Source organism: Lithobates pipiens, unplaced genomic scaffold (genome assembly GCF_037356315.1).
Source record: "Lithobates pipiens isolate NorthernLeopardFrog02 unplaced genomic scaffold, aLitPip1_a1.2 Scaffold_27, whole genome shotgun sequence".
Lineage (NCBI taxonomy): Eukaryota > Metazoa > Chordata > Amphibia > Anura > Ranidae > Lithobates > Lithobates pipiens.
Window position 1 is genome coordinate 144,449,110 of NW_027507788.1, and position 21,731 is coordinate 144,470,840.

The following is a 21,731-nucleotide window of genomic DNA, read 5'->3' on the forward strand; positions in this document are numbered from 1 at the left end:
TGCTCCGCCGCTGTCATTCGGCGAAGCCGCGATGTCACTCCCGCGCATGCCCACGGGAGCCGACACGCGCGGCAGCTCCGTCGCTGAGAATGCCGCGCTCAGTGCGCCTGCGCGCCGGTGTCTATGGTGCATGCACCGTAGACAGTGGTGCCCGTTTTCGGGCAAATATCTCCTAAACCATATAGGTTTAGGAGATATTTCTTGGACCTACAGGTAAGCCTTAATCTAGGCTTACCTGTAGGTCAAAGTGGTTTGTAAGGGTTTACAACCACTTTAAGCACTTGCTATCTGGGACAATTCTGATGTTTTTTCACATATATGTAAAAGTCTGTATCCCCCCTTTTTATTTTTTGGTAGAAAATTACTTTTAACTCCCAAATATATATTTTCTGAAAGCAAAGGTCCTGGAGAATAAAAGAGTTGGCGTTTGTAATTTTTATGTCACAAGTTATTTGTGCAGCTGCTTATCAAATACAAATTTTCAGGAAAAAATACTTTGATGAATTTTAGTGCACACATACACACTATATTACCCAATTTTTGGATAAACTATAAAAGATGATACACCAAGTATAAAGATAACAAACCTGTCATACTTAAAAAAATTGCACAAGCCCGTGGAATAGTGATGAACTACGGCACATTAAAATGATCTGTAGGTGAAGCTTTTTGGCTCGGTTTCCACTATTGCGGCCCCAAAGTTGCACGATTTACAGCGGGACTTTGCAATGCAATTTCATGCGACTGGTGTGAACCATGGGACAACAAGTTGCACCAAAGTCGGAACAAAGTAGTACAAAAATGTTTTTTGGAGTTGCTGCGACTTGAGTTGCACCAATTAGAACAGGGACCATTGAAATACATGGATTTTGACTTGTCACGTGACTTCACATGTGTCAAGTCGCACAACAACTTGCAGTAGTGGAAAAAGAAGCTAAGGCTCCATTTACACTTGTGCGACTTGTCATGGAAATTGTGGACTTCAAAGTCGCATGACAAGTCATTCCCCATGTTTTCCATTTATAACCATTCATATATGTGCAGCTTAAAGTGATTGTAAAGCTTCATGTTTAAAAAAAATAAAAGTAACAAACTGATTATCAGCGCAGACCCTCCCCAGTCAGGAGAGCTCATCAGCTCACCACTGCTCATGCACTGTCAGTGTGAATAGAGAAATGCTGATAACCAGCACTTCCTATTGAACACAGCTTATCACATTGTAAAGAGCCTACGTCATAGGCTCTATACTGTGATTGGAGATGCGGTGTATCCGGACGTCATATGGCGCCCAATCACAACAATGAATCAACCGCCCGGCCTATAACAAAATGATGGCATGCTGTGATGGGGAGTCTCTGGACACTCTGTATCTCCAATCACATTATAGAGCCTATGATATAGGCTCTTTACCATGTGATCAGCTGTTTCCAATCACAGCTGTTAAGGTGTTCATTTAGTTTTTGATTGAACTATATTTCTATCACAAGGGATGAACATTTTCCTTTGTGATAGCATGGGCAGTGACAGGGCCTCTTTATGGAGAGATAGACCCCAGATCTCTCCCCTGTCCTCCAGAGTAGCCGATCACACTTGGTTTGGTTGGCTGCTTTACAAGCTGGTGTCGCGTCACATTGGGCTACCCATCACATTTTGCTACCTGCTGAAGTGCGCATGCGCACAGCCATATGCGTTCCAACACTGTTGTAAGATGCCACTTTACCACAGGGCTTGAACCTGGACTCAAGGGTGTGGCCACAAAGTTCTGCGCAATTGCAGAGTGCCACAGTGTTGGAACGCATATGGCGGCGTCGTGCATGTGCAGTCCAGCGGGTAGCCAAATGTGATGGGTCGCCATATGTGACGAAACACCAGTAACAGCTAGCATAAAAACAAACCAAAACCAGAAGTGACGAAATCCTCATGGCCTCTGTTTTCTAACATTACAGAGGAGGAGGAACAAAAATTCTACTATTCTACTCTCTCTTCTCAGTGCATCCGATGCAACCTTCCTGTGGGGGGGTGTGCAGCTGTAGAACTGCCTGGGTCACTTTACCAAAAAGCCCATCGCCTGCTCTAACGTACGATACCATGATCATGGCTAAGGCTACAGTCATAAACCTGGTATAACCGCCTCCACCCAAGGCTGTATTCAGTATATATGGCTTAAGGATGGGAGTGGGTTAAAGCTGCATATTTAAAAAATGTATATGACATTTTAGTGTAAGCTGAGCTACAGCTTTGCCTTCAGTCTTGCACAGTTGTTTAGGTTGATCTCCTGTATTGACATTCTTTACTTGCTTTTCACAATATGGATTAGAAGCTTCCGAAGGTCAGATAGAGCCAGCTCATCTCGTGACTGCAGGACTTCCAGCATCATCAAGCCCTTTGCTTTCCAGCCTGAAAGGCCCTGGCTTGCCACCTTTTATTCATTGCATTTCAGTTCTTTCAATCATGGAGGCTTTGCATTATCTAGGGCAGTCCTCATGCAAGTACAGTATGCATAGGAATCTCCGCTCCTTCAAACTGACACCCAGTCAACAAGGCGTTTTTATATTTGCAGAACTCCTCCCAAAAGCCAACCTACTATTTGCATTAGGTCTGAGGGCTCTAGAGAGAAGTACTGAGGCAGGGTGCTGTGATTTTTATTTTTTTTTTTTTTTTTTTTTTTGTTTTGTTAGGAAGCATTGTACAGCACTCTGATGGCCCCTCCCACCAGCCCTGATCTGCCTGTGGCCAGGTCTAAAATAAGGTATGTAATTAGATTGTTAATGACAGTGGGGATTGGACCAGGGAAGGCAAAACATAAGCAGATAAACTTTAAAGCGGAGGTTCACACAAAAATTGAACCTCCGCTTTTCGGACCCCCCCCCCCCCCCCGGTGTCACATTTGGCACCTTTCAGGGGGGAGGGGGGTGCAGATACCTGTCTAAGATTTGCACACACTTCCGGGCATAGACTCCCACAGGAGTCTATGCCTCTTCCTGTCCCGGCACTCTGTCCCTTCACTTCCTGATTCCCTCACCGAGAACGGCGGCGGCAGCAGCCGAGAGCCGAGCGATTGCTCGGTCTTGGCTGCTGACATCGCTGGACTCCAGGAAAGGTAAGTGCCCATTTATTAAGAGTCAGCAGCTGCAGAATTTGTAGCTGCTGACTTTTAAAAAAAAATTTCACCGATTCCCTCTTTAAGCCACTTAAGGTGGAACTACAAGTCCCATCACTTTAAAGTGTCACTAAAGGCAAACACTTTTAGTTTTGGATAGAGTGGAGAGGGATTAGAACCCTTGTCGGGTTTTGCGGCTGTCTGTACCCCAGTTAGGGTGATTCACCCTCTCTGTTTGTCCTGTGTATTACCATTGAACAGCAATAAAGATCAAAGCACATCCCAAATTTTGGGTTGATATCAGAACAAGAATTCTTCCAATGGGGACACTAGTTCTGGTGACACCCAGGGATTCCCTCACTTTGGATGGATTTCCTCTCACATCCTGTTTGGCTATGGGACAAGCAGCGATAGGAAATCTCCCCAATAAGACACAGATTCGCTATCCAAAATGAAAAAATACTTTAAGTGGTTGTAAATCCTTACCTATACCCAGTGCAGTGACTGCCTCAGGTGATACACAGAGATGAAACAAATCCTCCTACACGAGTTGTACCTGTCTATCTGCAGTGTTCTCACCGCTACATCTGTTTAACTGCTTCAATACCAGGCACTTTTACCCCCTTCCTGCCCAGGCCAGCCTTCAGCGTTGTCACACTTTGACAATTGCGTGGTCATTCAAATTTTTATCTTTTTTTTTAACGTAAATAAAGCTTTCTTTTGGTGGTATTTAATCGCTGCTGGATTTTTTTATTATTTGCTAAAAAGACGAAAAAATACCAGATATTTAGAAAAAATATATATATTTTTTTTCCTTAGGTTCTGTAAATTTTTTAAAATAATTTTTCTCCTTCACTGATGGGCGCTGATGAGGTGGCACTAATATTCAGCACTGATGAGCCCTGTTAGGCGGCACTGATAAACAGGCACCCATGGGCACAGATTGGTATCACTGTTGGGGCTGCACTGGTAGGGCACTGCTTGATGCACTGATTATCTCTACAGGTCTCCCCTGTGAGGAAATACCGCTGATCGTCTCTCCTCATACTCTGTCATTATGGGGTGAGGAGAGTCGATAACTGGCATTTCCTTGTTTACATGTGATCAGCTTTGATTGGACACAGCTGATCACGTGGATAAAGAGCCTCATCATTGGACACAGTGCACCCACGAGTGCCTCGCAAGCGCCCGGTGAGACTGGGGTGTCGTCATCACAGAACAAGAGAGCACCCTGCCCACCATAATTTGTCTATACAGGGGTTAAAGTCCAGGATTTAAAAAGCTTGCCTGAGCTGTCAAAAAAGGGGCAGAGCGCTGATTGGACGGAAGGGACACTTGCCTCCCCCCTCACACAAGAGCAGAGCTGAGGCTGTCAATCAGCTGGTGCTCCTGCCCCTGTCACCTTTTTTCTCTTGGTGTCAGGAGAACTTGTCAGAAGTGATTTGTGCTGATAGAGTAATAAAGCAGCAGACAAAAATGACACTTAGTGCCCTTAATTGAGATAGGTACTCGCTATAGAGGGATATACTTTGTTCATATTTCTTGTCTGAGGTTTACAGCCACTTTAACCTCCTAAAGTTAGCTGTAAAATCACAGGTTGCTTGCCTGTGTTGCATTATTTTTGCCATGACAGGCTTCATGTTTGAGGTCTACAGAACGGTATTGTCTGTTTCCTTTTCCTGGTTAATCAGCGTCTTACTTTTCATCACTCAGTCTGCCTGAACAACAGTAACAAACAAACTGATTGGTTGATTGGACTAAAACCCAACTTAAAGCGGGAGTGTGCCGTTTTTTTTTTTTTTTTTTTTTTTTTAAAGCCAGCAGCTACAAATACTGCAGCTGCTGACTTTTAAAATAATGACACTTACCCGCCCAGCGCGCCCGCGATGTCGGCACCCGAAGCCGATCTCTCGATCGTCTCTCGGGTGCTGCTGCCGCCATCTTGGGTATGGGAATCAGGAAGCGGCTTCATTTCCCGGTTCCCTACTGCGCATGCGCGAGTCGCGCTGCGCAATAAGGATGGTCCCCGCTGTCTCTGGGATCTGTGTGTTTCCCAGCAGACAGCGGGGGACCTTCGGAAAGGGGCGTAGATTCTGCGGAAAGGAGCGTACCTTCTGCAGAATCTACGCTGGAAGTGGGTGCAGATACCTGTACTGTACAGGTATCTGCACCCCCCCCCCCCCTGAAAGGTGCCAATTGTGGCGCCGGAGGTGGGGAGGGTTTCAATGAGCGGAAGGTCCACTTTAGGGTGGACCTCCGCTTTAATGTTTAATTTCACTTTAAAAAGTAAATTTAGTCCGAGATGGCAGAATTACCAGTTATTTTACCTTTGTCAGCACTGTATCATATTGTGGGAGCGTTATCTCCATTCAATAATCAGGACTATGTTCCAGCAGCAGTTCAAGGACTTCCTGTCTGCTGCCCGGACTAAATCAAATTGGACTGAGTTCTTCTCAGCCATTCAGAAAAAGCCTTGTATTTTTACTAGGCTTCTGCTAATTGGCCGAGGTGGAAATATCCTTTTTACAGATATAAAAAAAAAAAAATGATGTTATTAAAAATATTGTGCTCCAATTTCCTCTAATGATGCTAATTAACTTACTCGGTTGCTGTTATATTTAATAAATCTGTTTCTGGCTTTACACAAGCCTGCCTGAGCTGGGTGAGTCAGACTGAATCACTGTATATGTGTTGGAAAGAGTCACATGAAGGAGGCTTGAGTCACGATTGTTTTGTTGGATTTGTTTCCATCTATTTCTGTGCACCATGTACGCAGGATTTTAAAGAGACCCTGTCACCAACCTAAACAAAGGCAGACAATAGTCAAGTATTTCAAATGCTTACTTGCAGTGCTCATTCTTTCCATAAATGTTTTTTCGTTAACGTATAGTGTGTCCCTGAAGCTTGCTAGAGTGTTTATTCCCTAACATAGTTCCCTCCCCATAGTCAGCCTTCCCATCCTTTAGGATTGTCTAATTATTCTCTGTGCTGGCCCAGCTCCTCTCCCTCTCCTCTCCCTACATAACCTTTTATGTAGCATACAGTAAATAATTGAAAATCCACCATTTGTGAACAATAGTTTGAATAAAGATGACAATACATGTTTTTTTTTTCTGCTAGCGGGCTAAATTAAAGAACCCCCCCCCCCCCCAAAAAAAACAAGTTGGATGGAGAAATTCCCCCCTATTATAATATTGCATTTTGACAGTGACACCCATGGCTTTTTAGAACACTGATCAGTGGCTGCAACCGTTAATCGATGGAAAGTTTTCCAGCATGTTCCTTCGACAGATGCTAATTAAACGATTGACTTTCAAATGAACCTGCTGGACCAGCTGAATTTTGATCAGTGTATGGCCAGCTTAAATCCCCACTCATGGATGCTGCTTGCGTAAAAAGTAACACATTTTAAGACTAAGGCAGGCCATAGATTATGCAATTTTCTTAGATCCTACCATGGGTGAAAGGAAAGAAAACTGCTCGATTTCCTGCAGCTCTGTTGTGTTGTGCCAGCAGGAAGCTTTTCCTGCTGCCAGAACACAATCTTTAGTGTTGCTCGCTATAGCTGGTGGCGCTAATCGTTTGGAAAAAACCCAACAGTTTGGTTGTACACAAGTAATCGATAGATTTGTACAACCAGGTTACCCACACACTTATCAAAATTCATTCAGTCCCTGCTGAATTTCAATCCATGTATAGCCAACTTAAGAGATAACAAGAGTAACAAAAGCTGCAGCAGCCAGAGATGGAGCACAAATCATTTCAGCTAACTTATTTATCTGGGCATATGGCCAAAAAATAATTTTGGATGCACTTCAGCTTTAAAACCCCACTCCAACCACTTGTTTGGCTAGGTGGGAAGAAGGGAAAGGTGAAATACTTGCCTTCGTTCATTGCTCCCATAGGCTTACTCCTGTCCAGGCAAATGGTTACTTGAAGCCACTTCACTAGCTGCCAGCAGGGCTGGGACAAGGCCATCCAGGGCAAAGATGCCAAACTGCATCCACTTAGGATTAGGGCGCCCACATCCCTGCATTAAAGCATTGTGCCTAGGGCAGCTGTCCCTCCTGCCCACCCCTTGTCCCAGCCTTGTTGGCCGGTCATAGCTCTCTGATCTCATTGTGTAAGAAGAACTACAATGCAGGAGCATCAACATTCCGGAATGTCAGACAGCGGAGAAGTGTGCCGGTCCTGGGTGTTGGGAGGAGGAAGGTAAGTATTTGTACTTATCCCCCCCCCCCCCCCCCCCGGCCATGTATAAACCCAACAGCCCTCTAGATTTTTTGTAACCCAAGGTCATGTGTCAGTTGTGCTTGCTGTATACATCTGTAGTGTAGCATATAGAACAACAGTGATTATGTAGGTCTGATCAGATGTATATACTGTCCTCTGGGCTACTTGCAGTTTCTGTGTCTTTGCCTTTCTGGAAATCAAATGACCTGAATACCATACTTTCTGATTTTAGTGGGGTGATGAAGGTGCCGGCCAGCCAAGCAGTTCTTGGAGTGCAAAACTACTTGGAAGTAAGTCTTATGACACCACTCCATGTTTTATCACATCAGTCCCTGTGTACTCATGATTTATGGCTGCACCCATACACAAAAATGCAGTGATAAATACCTCTGTTGATCTACATATACATTACCTTTTAAAAGTATATTGTTTCATAAATATGTTTTTCATTTGTTGGGCATGAAAAATCTTGCACATACATGTTACATATTTCATATTTACTATTTCCGAACAGCAGATGGAGCTGTAGGATTCTTTTTACATGATCACCTGCCAAACCTTGAAGGGGTTGTAAGGTCTAAATGTTTTTTTACCTTAAAGTGATTGTAAAGGTAAAATAAAATAAAAAAATGACAAACATGGCATACTTCCACTGTGCAGCTGTGGGTGGCTCCTCCCCACACATCTGATAACCCCCTTGCAGATTTGCTTCCCCGAGGGGGTTACCTTGTGTTCACGCTCCCCAGTCCAGGATTCCGTGTCCATAGAGGCTGAATGCAGGACTCGGACCCGACACTTGTCATTGGATTTGATTGACAGCAGCGGGAGCCAATGGCTGCGCTGTTATCAATCTAACCAATCAAGAGCCGAGAATCCTGGGCAGAGAGACAGTGCATCCCTGTGGGTCTAGTTCGAGGGTTCAGGTAAGTAAAACGGGGGGCTGGGGGGGCAGTCACTGACAGGTGTTTTGAGGTGAAAAAAACAAGAAGGTTTACAACCCCTTTAATGCATTCCTTGCATTAAGGTAAAAAATGTTTAGGTGTTAGCATCCCCCCTCAGCCACTTACCTGAGACCTCATTTGATCCAGTGCCGTTCAGGTCTGCAGATATTTTCTCCCCTCACTTCCGGGTCTCGCTGGCTTTGCTGGGGCATCGAGAGCCATTGGCTCCCAGTGCTGTCAATCAAAGCCAGTGATAAGGGGTCAGGGCCGAGGCCCACTGTCTGTGTCGATGGACGTAGCAGAGGGACTTGGGTGCGAGCATGCACGAGTGCCCCCATGGGAAGCGGCTTCCAATGGAGGCACAGGCCAGAGAGGAGGGGCCAGCAGCGCTGGTGGGGGAACCGAATAAGAGAGGTTCCCTCCTGCTCTTTGCAATTCCATTGCACAAAATAGGTCAGTATAGACATCTTTGTTTAAAAAAATAAAATTAAAAAATAATTAAAAAAAAACCTGATGGGTTTACTTCTTCTTTGATTCCCTGCAAAGGTAAAGCATAATGGACTACTATGCATCACATAGTAGTCCATTATGTGTCACTTACCTGACACAGGAGCCAGCGAAGTCACCGCTGTCCCCTGTAGTCCGGAGCATCCATCTTCTCGGTGGGTCTCGCTGCTCCGCCGCTGTCATTTGACGAAGCCGCAATGACGTCATTCCCGCGCATTCGCACGGGAGCCACCACTTGCAGTTTTGGTTAGGTATTCCTCTGCAGTTAGGGGCTTGAGAGTGGGAAAACTGGAGGAGAAACTGTCCTTGTATACGGACGATGCCCTGTTTATATCTAAAGGATGCAGGTCCGTCGCTATCAGCTGCCCTAAAATTGTTCGACACATTCAGTACCGTTTCGAGAAAACAAATAAATTGTTCTAAATCTATCCTTTCCCTATAGAAGACTGAGCAGCACAGACTGCCCCAGCCTCTCCACTACAATGGGTTAGAGAATTTAAATACTTGGGGGTACAGATCACTAGACGGATCTCACATTCAGCCACTTCTGGCGTCGCTCAAAACCTACTGTTCGTTCTGGTCTGGGCTCCCGCTGAACTTGCTAGGATAAATTAATCTAGTTAAAATGATGCTCCTTCCACATTTTAACTATATATTTCGCAACTGTCCGATTTGGATTCCACTGGCCTTCTTTAGAGAAGTAGATAATCAGTTGATTTCCTTTATTTGGAATAGAGTCTCCCCCGTGTTGCAAAAACCACGCTGAATCTCCCCCCCCCCCCCCCCCCCCAAGTTGGGCGGTTTGGCCTTACCGAAGTTCCGGGTTTATTTTTGGGCAGCGATGCTGGTGTTTGTTTATTGGTGGTTGCGGGGCTCTAGGGCTAATGCGGCCACCTGTTTAGAGGCGGTTTTCCTGGGCTCCCTGATGGGTCTCTGTAACCTAATTTACCGGGGACCGTGGACATACCGGTTTCTGCCAGGACCTGCACACACTACATAGTATGTATGGAAGGCAGCCACATGTCGGTTATCCGCCCCTGGTCAGCTCTCTCCTGCTCGGCCCTTATGGGGCAACCCGGGACTCCCTCACTTCTGTACCGCAGCTCTGGGCCAGACACGGGATGAAGACTATTGGGGACATTATGCCAGCAGGTACCCTCCTGAGTTTCCCATTAGTATCAAGTTTGAACTGCCTGGCCGGATGATGTTTCGGTATTTTACAGCTGAGACATGCCGCCAATGCTCAGTTCCCTAGATCTCCTGTTGTTGAGGCTGAATCCACTGAGGAACTTTTGGCAACCGTAGACCTACGTAAACCACTTTCGACCCTCTATGGCGCTCTTTTATGCACAGACCTGGGGAAACTTTGGGAGTACTGGAAGGGGGATATTCCATCTTTAGATAAAGGGGACTGGGAGGAGTGCCTCGAACAGGGCCCAAAGTTAGTAATCTCATCCCGAGATAAGCTGATACAGGTCAATTTTCTACACCGAGTGTATTATAATCCTGAGGGGCTACATAGGATCTTCCCGAAGCATGACCCTGTGTGTCCCCACTTCAAAACACAACGGGGCTCATATCTAAATATGTTTTGGGAGTGCCCTGTAATTTTGTCATATTGTTTGCTGAAATGAACCTTAGGTTACAATTAACCCTGATGCCTACCCCATCCCTGGCCCTCTTAGGAATCCCTGATGATGAGCAGCATGCTCATCTGAAGCTACTGATATCATACCTCCTGTATTATGCTTAAAAATAAATCTTAATGAAATGGCTACCGCCTCACAAATCTGAAATAGCTGCTTAGGAAATGATAGTCAACGCAGCACTCCCACTATACAGAATGACCTATTCGAATAGGGGTTGTCCCTGGAAGTTTGAGAAGGTCTGGGCAGCGTGGACACTGACATGATATGTATAATATAGTGTATGGGATTAAATATGGGAAGTCGTAGGATCATGCAACAGCACTGGTATCCCCGCAAACTGCATGTCTTGCATACTAACAATGGTGGGCAGAGATCCCTTCGGGACTTTGTACAACCTAATTGTGTTTAGCTCAGTATATTACTTGAAGCATTTGACACTGTTGATAATCTGTTTCTAGTCTTGCATAACCTGTACTATATTCAATTTAGCACCACTGTTTGTTAAAAAAAAGATACAAAACCAAGAATTGCAAGCAAGCCTTTTCACACCTGAGCGATTTTCTGCTGATCTAACCGCCTTCGTAGCTGCCTGTTCCGTGTGTACTCGGAGTAAGACTCCACGATACCTTCCAGTGGGCCTACTACAACCCATACCCAATGGAGAGAGGACCTGGACCCACCTGTCTATGGATTTCATTGTGGAGTTACCCAACTCCAAGGGCAACACAGTTATCATTATGGTGGTTGATCGGTTCTTAAAAATGTCCCATTTTATTCCACTGGTTTCCATTGTTGCTCGGGAGATCTTTTGCTTACATGGGCTACCCAAGTTGATTGTCTTGGAGAGGGGTAGTCAGTTTGTGTCCTGGTTCTGGTGAGCCTTTTGTGCACAGTTGGGAATTCAGCTTGCTTTCTCCTCTGTGTATCACCTGCGGTCTAATGGGGCCACAGAACGAGCCAATCAGTCCTGGGAGCAATTCCTACGTTGCTATATTTCTGACCATCATAACAACTGGTCAGACCTCTTACTGTGGGTGGAGTTTGCTCACAATAGTGCCTTGAATTCTGCTTCCTGATTGTCTCAGTTTTATGGTAAACTATGTGGTTTCCAGTCTGCCATGTTGCCTGACTCATTTGTTCTGCAGAATATTTCTGCATTAGGGGAGCATCTCCGTGGTCTTCGTTCCACTTGGTCACAATTCCAGGAGGCTTTGCGACATGCTAATGGTAGGTACAGACTCCATGCTGCCTGCAGACGCCTGCCAGCGCCTTCCTACTGGGTTGGGGACAGGGTCTGGCTGTCATCTCACAATCTCCGACTTCGTGTTCCCTCTCTGAAGTTCACACCTCGGTTAATTGGGCCTTTCCATATTCTTCGCAGGATTAACCCAGTGGCTTACGCATTAGACCTTCCTTCTAATATGTTAATTTCAAATGTATTTCATGACTCCTTATTGAAACCTTTTGGTCTGCAACTGCTTTACCACCTCGGTGCCTCGTCCTCACCCTGTACAGGTTGAGAACCATGAGGAATATGAGGTACAGTCCATTGTTGACTCCTGTAGGTTCCATGGATACGTACAGTACCTGGGGCATTGGAAAGGGTATGTTCCAGAGGAACGCTCTTGGGTCTCATCCTCAGATCTCTTCCTTGGACGTACATGCTGCTGTCCTCCTCATGATTTCCATAGACGTTTTACCCTCAAGCCTGGTGTTACTCTGAGGGGGAGGGGTCATTGAGGAAGGGGGTACTGTCCTTCTCAAAGCTGGCTGCTCAGTTGTCGACTAATTGCCAGCTCCTATCTCTCCACAGCGACTCACCTGTTGATGATATCCTGCTCGTCAGGCTTGCCTACTTAAGCTGTCCAGTGCAGATTATCTCTGCCTTCGCCTTGGTCACATCTCTAGAGACGCTCTGCTGTGTTCCTGTTAAGACTTGCTTGGCTAACATTCCTTCTGGCTCCAGATCCTGATTGTTCTACTACGCTTATCTCTGGCTCCCTGATGTTTTGGCTTGTCTGACTATCTGTTCCGGTTCCTGAACTCTGGCAATGTTTTGACTACATTTACTCTGTTTACCTTTTTTTTTTTTTTTATTATTATTATTAAACAAGTGTGATTTAACTGTACTTCTGTCTCAGTCTGATTCATGGTTTCTGACACCCATTGTTAGAAACAACCCTAATCACCCAATGTGCATTAGTATTATCCAGGGACAGCACCAGGTGGGTGGTTGGGGTGCTAGTGGCCAGTTTAAATGCCCCCATTATATTAAAGGCTAGGCTCAATAGTAGGAACACGTTACACCCGTATTTAGGGCGTAACGTAATATGCTCCCAATCAACTGTCTCCCACCATCAGATCCTCCTTTCTGTGATAGCAGGGGATGTTCATGTGTGTTTGAGATTTGGGGTGCACACCCTAATGCCGTAGGCTGCACACACCTATGGTTAGAAATTTTTAGTTTATTACTATTTTAATTGATAAAAGTTTCTGAAAAATATATATTAAACACATGAATGTTATAATTAGTATTAGTCTCTGAAGGTTACAGGACAAAGCACAGAAAGAAGTAGTTTTGCTGTGTAGGTACTTCTATTCTGAGTTACTATGTCAGGAAAATGCTCTAGGATATGCTGACGTAACATTATGAAACTGTATAAGAATTGATGAGGGTTGTATGGTAGTAGGGAAGAGAGGTGGCAAGAGAAGGAAGGAACCCTACACTTTGGAGAATGTAACATCTCATATCTCTTCCTTCATCTGAAGCCTTCACCATACCATATGTTACTAGATGTCACTATGTCTTGTCTTTACTTATCTTTCTGAAGAATAAAACAACTTTTCTTGAAGTATTGAAAGAGTTACGGATTCTACAATTTCTACTATGAAACAAATTCCTAAAAGTAAAGTGAAGATGCAGCCTTGGATTGACACATTTCTCAGTTTACACACCCTTTGGAAGATTGGACACTGACATATTACACAAAGACTTTGCTATTCATCCAGAAACGCCTGAGATACTAGAATATTAGATATTTCTACATTCTTCACCCATGGGCATTGCATCTTTGGTAGAGAGATGAGTGTGCGGATTTTACTTCTGCTTTAACCACTTGCCTTGTATACATCTGTGATTTGAGCCTGCTTCAGTTCAGGGGTGCGTTGTGTGCCCCTCCTGTGACAGCAGATCACTGTTACTGGTAATCGGTTATCATATGTTAATTATGATTGGTCATTGCAATCACATGATAACAATGTAAACAACCCATCATTAATGGCTTTCCATTCATTAACAGCTTGCTTACTCTTGTGATCTGTGATTGGTTCAAATCAATCACATGGCACCTAGCTTCCTGTGCCATGTGAATAGCTTAGCCAATCTGAGCACAATCAAAAGAAAGCTGTTCATGTATGTAATACCCATTCATGGCAGCTAAAGATATTGTTTATACAGTGATTATCACTGTATACACAATAACAGGGTAAAAAAAATCCCTGATCACCCTCTGCCAGGGTACCCACCTGTAGTACAGTGTGACAATGAACTACTCTGATGAAAGAATGTAAAAAAAAAAAAAAAAAAAGGTTTACAATTGAATGAGAGTTTATTTATTTTTATACGTAATGTTTTCAGTCAGTATCCCTGATCACTGCCACATCGGTCCTATATTGATTCTGTACTGCACTAGTGACGGTATTTTAAAAACAAAAAAATTTCCTGATGCTTCTAGTTATGGCCCGAGTATCTAGGCATCAATGAGCTCTGGTAACAAAAAGGGTTAGGTTTGTAATTTCGTTTTTTTTATTTTTTATTTTTTTTCTCAAAATGTTACAAAAATGTTGTCCTTTGTGCATGCAGAGCAAAGCAACAGGTTCATTATTGAACCTAATCCTAGCAGCACATATTCACCTTGTCTTTACTCCATTCATCTACTGAAGATGCCCGTTACTTCTAGTTATGGAGGAGCAAAAATGTTTAGACAAAGAATTTGCTATGGAACCCTTTTACAGTAGTTAAATATGCAGAACTCTTTTTATATATTTTTTTTTCGGCTCCATGAACACATTGCTTAGGAAAAAAAAAACTCCAGTTCCCTTGCCAGAAAAAAATACTTGTATAGAGTGTTTTTGTACCAAAGTTTAGACGAGTTTAGGAGATTTTTTCGTTATTTTTGCCAGAAAGTTCTGAACAGAAACGCAAACCAGAAGTGTTTTTTTTTTTTTCCTGCCTCTAAACGTTTAGCTTAAAATATGCCTGTATTTGTCCTAATGTGCATGGACACATGGGATAACGTTGAGCTGCTTCACTTTTGTTCACCTTTTTTTAAAATTCTAGCTCCCCTATGTACCAATATAGCATTAATGTACTTCGTTTGCAAAAATAAAACGGCTTTCTAATAATTCTACACTGGCTTACTTCACTCTCTTCATAGCTGTTAAACCACTTCAGCCCCAAAAGGTTTTACCCCCTTAATGATCAGGCCATTTTTTGCGATACTGCGTTACTTTAACTGACAATTGCACGGTCGTGCAATGCTGTACCCAAACCATTTTTTCCCCCCCACAAATAGAGCCTTCTTTTGGTGGTATTTAATCACCTCTGCAGTTTTTATTTTTCTGCTATAAAAAATATCCAATATGTAAAAAATCCTAATTTCTTCATCAAGTTGGGCCCATATGTATTCTGCTACCTATTTTTGGTAAAAAAAAAAAAAATATCACAATTGGCAAATATTGATTGGTTTGCGCAAAAGTTATTGTATCTACAAACTATGGGATATTTTTATGGCATATTTACTAGTAATGGCAATTAGCGATTTTGTGTTTTTTGTGGGACTGCGACATTGCGGTGGACAAATTGGACACCAAGTGACACTTTTTGGGGACTAGTGACACCAATACAGTGATCAGTGCTAAAAAAAAATGCATTCTTACTGTATAAATGACACTGGCAGGGAAGGGGTTAATATCAGGGGCGATCAAAGGGTTAAGTGTGCTCTAGGGAATGCTTTCTAATGGTGGGGGGATGGACTGACTGGAGGAAGAGGGACATCTGTGTTCCTGATTAGCAGGAATCACAGATCTCTCTCTTCCTTTGTGACAGAACGACGGTCTGCCTTGTTTACATAGACAGACTGCCGTTCTGCTGACGGCCATCGTGGCCACTGGGCATGCTAATGCATAAAATCACAGTGGGGGCAGGTCTCCGGACCGAGGAGGAGGAAATAATGTCCAGGTACGTTGTTTCATGCAGCCAGGCCGCCCTGCCACAATATATGTACAGCGGGCTGTCCCAAAGCCGTTAAACAAATTGCTCGATTTACTTCTGCCTTACTTCCTGCTCATGCTTTAGGTCATGACACAGGAAGGTGTTGACCAGCTGAGGGTAGATAATGCAGGGTGTGTGCTAATGCAGGGCTCGACAAACACCTGGCGCCAGGTCGCATTTGCGTCTAGAATTAGCGACCTGACGCCTGGGGTCACATAGCTGGGGTATCTCGGTGTGACACCGTCCTCCACCCCCCCTCCGGCGCGATCCCGTTGGGCCACACCGGAAATTGAGGCTGCGGCTTTCCACCCTTCTGCAGTCCTATGGTTCCTTCTAGCATATGGCGCCCTCTTGTGGTGGCCGTTAGTATGACAAGACAACCACCTATGCTAATGGAGCTTCCCCTGCCTGTTTTCCTTCCCATCTCCTTCCCTTGTACTTAGAACCTCCAAACATTATATATATATATTTTATCCTAACTCCCTAGAGAATAAAATGGCAGTCGTTGCAATACTTTCTGTTACACCGTATTTGCGCAGCAGTCTTACAGGCGCACTTTTTTTGGGAAAAAAAAAATTTAATTAAAAAATAAGACAACAGTAAAGCCCAATTTTTTTTTTATATTGTGAAAGATGTTACACTGAGTAAATTGATACCCAACATGTCACGCTTCAAAATTGTGCCCACCTGTGGAATGGCAACAAACTTTTACTCTTTAAAATCTCCATAGGCGATGTTTAAAACAATTCTACCGGTTGCATGTTTTGAGTTACAGAGGAGGTCTAGGGCTAGAATTATTGCTCTCGCTCTACCGATTGCGCCAATACCTCACATGTGTGGTTTGAACACCGTTTTCATGTGCAGGCGCTACTCATGTATGCATTTGCTTCTGCATGCGAGCTCGGCGGGACGGGGTGATTTGATGTCGCTTCCGCTCTGCAATGACTTGGAGACGGGTGGGGGGCCATTTTCCCCTGACTGGTTTCCATGTCAGGCCAGGGACAGGTCTGGATCGCCTCCACTGTTACCGAAAGCCACCAGAGCGCAGGGTAGGGGGGGGGGGGGGGTGTTGTCGATCGTGAAAAAAAAAAACCTGGCTCCTAATTTTTTTAGCTGGCTCCTAGATTCCAAGCAAATTTGTCAAGCCCTGTGCTAATGAGATCATCTGGTCAACGGCTTCCTGTGCCATGACCTAAAGTCTGACCAGGAAGTAAGGCAGAAGTAATTGAGTAGTGTGTTTAAACAGCTATGAAGAGAATTAGGTAAGCCAGTGTAGAATTTAATGGAAAGCTGTTTAATTTTTGCAAAAGATGTACATAAATGCTATATTGGTACATAGAGGAATTTAGAAAAAAAAAATTGAACTTAGCCTTTTAAGCATGTGTGCATGGAGCCTTACACTGCATTTGCTGGAAACAAACTTATCAGAGAAATGCGAGTAGGGAAACGCTCCTGTTGTAGATTCTCTAGAGCTGAGCTGCTCCATATTTCCTGGTTAGTTCTTTTCAGCAGAGCGAGAAACTGCCGTCAGATAACAGAATGTGTTACAGCGTTCGCCTTCTACAGATAAAACCTTAGAGGATGCCGAGTTAATGAGCGTTTAATTAAAGAATGAGGATGCAGTGCTGTGTCAGGCAGCTCAGTGCCATGTTCTCCCGCTGGGGCCTGCGGCTTGCATCACCTGCTAGTAATTAACAGGAACCCCTTCCAGACCCGTCCCTGCTGGAGAGATCAGACACCAGCTGGAGGATCTATTCAGGTAGACTGAGCAGCCCCTGCCTGTGTTATCTGCCTTTTTTATTGGATGCTTCAAGGAGTTAAGCTGGCCATACACTAGTAGAATTGTGTTCAGAAATTTTCATTTGAGGAGCATTGTGTACTAGCCAGCTTTAGAGTGGAAGGCCACCTTTTATTAATCATTCATTAAGGGACACACAATTCAGTTGTTCTGAGATGAATGGGTCATACTGCCACCAAATATTTCTGTAGGTGGCAGTATAACCCAGTTAGCTGAATTCTGTGCCCCCTTAAAGTGGTTGTAACCCTAAAAAAAAATAACAAAAATATCATCCTGTTTCTTTAAGGCATGCTGTTATAGTAGAAATGGGGGGAAAACACAGCGCTATATTCAGATGTACACAAAAAAGCAGCCAAAACAGCCAAAGCAGCAGCCAACACCAAAAACAAACAAAGTTGTGTAATGGGCCGCGTCTGAGCTGGATTATAAACTATCCTGATGTTCCACCTGTGAAATACATCATCGGGCATACAGCCGTTCGGAGTTTCCCCACCAGTTCGACGGACCTTCCTCGATCCACCCCTTGGTCCCAGATTGAGACCTCAAGCTTTACAGACTCAACTGTCATACGACTGTGTGAGTCCAACAGAGTTGGTAAGAAGTATTTATCTACTTTCCTTGATGTTTACAGACAAGCTGATTTACATGGACACATTCGTTTAGTGGGATCTTCTTCTTACTTTGAGGCGGTTTGGCCATCCTCGTGCCAGCTGCATTGTGGAAACTTGTGCTCATTTCAATTGGACTTTATTTCACCCATTTATATTATTCATATGATTTTTGTTATATGATTACCTTTTTAATATATGTTGATTACACTTATCACCATAGAAGCGCTACACTACTTTATGCTGTTATAGCACAGAGCTTGTGCTATGTCATTTTTTCCCTTCCTATCTTGTAAAATATGTGGTTAATCCTGCCAATTCCTGTGTTCCCCTCTCTGTGCTGACCACGGTAATCATAGCTGTTGATCCATGATTACCGCAGTCAGTTTTCTGCCTCCATCACCCCTCTGCTATTTTCTGACAAGCTCTGACAGTCTCTTCCCTCTGCCCCTTCCGCACTGTCAGCTGCAGTATGCAGCATAAATACATGTACTCCCTCCAGTTTAGGCTGGCATCAACAATAGTGATTGTGATTTTTATTTTAAATGAAAAGGTTAAATACCTTTTCCCATACCGCCACTGTGCGGTCACATGATCCCCCTGCGCTGCCCAGCTGACATCACTGGGGAATCTTGGCCCCTCCTGCTTCTCTCCATAGATCAGGGAAGACTAGTGCAGGGAGGTCGTGTGACAGCACAGCAGCGGTATAGAAAAGGTATTTAGCCTTTTCATTTACAAAAAACATATAAACTATTGTTGATGGCAACCTAAACCGGAGTGGTTCTAAAGTCAGAAGTTGTGTTTTTTTTAAAATTTTTTATCCTAATGCATTCTTTTAATTAACCGCTTCCCACCCGGCCTAATACAGAATGATGGCCAGGAAGTGGTTCTGTTATCCTGCTGGACATCATGCCGGTGCGCGCCTGCGTGGGCACGCAGCACGACGATCGCGGCATGTCAGTCTGACACGCCGCATCTCTGATTGTGATACCATGTGATCAGCTGTGACCAATCACAGCTGATCATCGCGAGAAACAGGAAGAGCCGGTAAACAGCATTCTTCGGTTTGCACTGACAGCGAGAGACGATCGGCGTCTCTCCCTGTCAGAGGAGGGTGTCTGTGCTGATAATTATCAGCACAGCCCTATCAGATGTGCCAATCAGCTGCCAATCAGTGCCCAAATAATAAAGTCTGCCAGTGCCCACCACAGTACCAATCGGAGTCCACCGCAGTGCCAGACAGTGTCAATCAGTGCCCAGCATTAATAACTGTCAATACCTGCCCAATCAGTGGTGCCCATTAGTGCTGCCTATCGGTGCCCATCAATTCTACATATCAGTGCCCATCAGTAAAGGAGAAAACTAAATTTTAGAACAGGAAAGAAGAACTTTGTTTTTTTTTTTGTTTTTTTTCAGAAATGTCGGTCTTTTTTAGTTTGTTTAGGAAGAAATAGCAGAGGTGATCAAATGCCACCAAAAGAAAGCTCTATTTGTGGGAAGAAAATTATAAAATATTTAGTTTGGGTATAGTGTTGTATGACCGCGCAATTGTCATTCAAAATGCGACAGCACTGAAAGCTCAAAATTGTCCGGACAGGAAGGGGTGAAAGTGCCTGGTATTGAAGTGGTTAAAATAACAAACCATGTTATACTTGCCTGCCCTGTGTAGTGGTTTTGCACAGGGCAGCCCTAATCCTCCCTCTTATCAGGTCCCTGGCTGGAGCTCCTGGCCCCTCCCTCCTGTTGAGTACCCCCCTCGTCAAGCAGCTTGCTATGGGGGCACCCGAGCAGAGCTGCAGCTCCATGTATCCATTCAGACATGAAGCTGTGGTATGGCCCCATCCCTCTCTCTCTTCTGATTGGCAAACTGAGTTTGATTGTCAGCAGTGGGAGCCAATGGGGCAGCTGCTATGTCTCAGCCAATCGGGGGGGGGGGGGGAGGGGAGGAGTCCCGGAGGCCAAGTTTCAGGCAAATATTGGGGGGGGGGGGCAGAGGGGAGCTGCTGCACACAGAAGGCTTTTTATCTTAATGCATAAAATGCATTAACTACTTGCCGACCAGCCACGCAGTTTTACTGTGGCAGAATGGCACGTCGCTTCGCCTTTTGGCCACTAGGGGCACGTGCCCAGAGCCAATGCGTGTGCCCACCGAGCACCCGCGATCATTCGTGACAGAGCGGGAATCGGGATCTGTGTGTGTGGTTTTTTTTTGGGGGAAAAAAATTTGGGATATTTATTATTTCAAAAAGTAATATTTTGTGTTTTTTTTCAAAATTGGCGCTCTTCTTTTGTTTATAACGCAGAAAATAAAAACCGCAGAGGTGATCAAATACCACCAAAAGAAAGCTCTTTTTGTGGGAAAAAAGGATGTCAATTTTGTTTGGCATCGCACGAGGTGCAATTGTCATTTAAAGCGACGCAGTGCTGTATCATAAAAAATGGCCTGGTCCTTGAGCAGCCAAATCTTATGAGGCTGAAGTAGTTAAGATAAAAGAAACCTTCTGCCTTTAAAATCACAGAAGATTTTTTATCTTAAAGTGTACAGCAGTCCATTGGCTGAGATGGCAGCATGGGCCAATTGGCGCCTGCTACTTTCAGTCTGTCAGTGAGCCAATAAGGAGAGAGTGGGGGCAGGCTGAAAACCGGGTTCTGCGTCTGAATGGACACACAGAGCAGCAGCTTGGCTCGGGTGCCCCCATAGCAAGTATTCAGCGAGGGGGGGGGGGAGGAGCCAGAAGTGTCTGCAAGGGACCCGAGAAGAGGAGGATTGGGGCTGATCTGTGCAAAACCTGCGCAGAATAGGTAAGTATAGCATGTTTGTTATTTTTAACCGCTTGCCGCCCGCTGACCATCATATGATGGCCAGGTGGAGAGTGCTCTTGTTCTGAGCAGGCGTTATATGATGTCCATCCATTTAAACAGGGCATGTGTGCACGTAGCCCTGTACCTTTGGTGGCAGCTTGTCGCGGAGAAACCGCTCGCCACCGAGGGGGGTGAGCAGCCATTGGGTATGGCTGCTTTCCACGTGATCGGCCGTGATCAAGTCATGGCCGATCACAGATAGTACGGCCCCACTTTGCACGGCGCATGCGTGTGAGCGTCGGTGGTGGCGTGTTCCCAGGAACACTGCTCGTCACCGATGCTGGTAAACAGCCATTGGCCGGAGGATGTTTTTCCACGTGATCGGCTGTGATCCTTTCAAAGCCGATCACTAAATGTAAACATAGAGCTGTGGTCTCAGCGGGGGGCATCGACTGTTTGAAAAAAACTAGAATGCCCTGTACACACGATCTGACTTTCCGACGGAAAATGTGCGATCGGATCTTGTTGTTGGAAAATCTGATTCTGATCGTGTGTGGGCTCCATCTGACTTTTTATTCGGAATTTCCACACAAAGTTTGAGAGAAGGATCTAAAATATTCCGACAACAAAATCCGATTTGTTTAAATTCCGATTGTGTGTAGACAACTCTGACAGACAAAGTGCCACGCATGCTCAGAATAAATTACGAGACAAAAGCTATTGGCTGCTGCCCTCTTTATAGTCCCGTCGTACGTGTTGTACGACACCGCGTTCTCAACAATCAGATTTTTCGACAACTTTGTGTGTATGCTAGACAAGTT

The 21,731-nt window shown here is 44.6% G+C and overlaps 1 protein-coding gene across 2 annotated transcripts in view; it reads left to right on the top strand.

Annotated features, from left to right (window-relative positions):
* The window catches only part of PUSL1 (pseudouridine synthase like 1), a 127,677-nt gene that overhangs the window by 901 nt on the left and 105,045 nt on the right, over positions 1-21,731 (top strand). For both annotated transcript variants that reach the window (XM_077457606.1, XM_077457607.1), the window contains exon 2: positions 7,566-7,623. In XM_077457606.1, the coding sequence (XP_077313732.1) occupies positions 7,566-7,623 (58 nt within the window). The remainder of the gene's footprint in view (positions 1-7,565; positions 7,624-21,731) is intronic.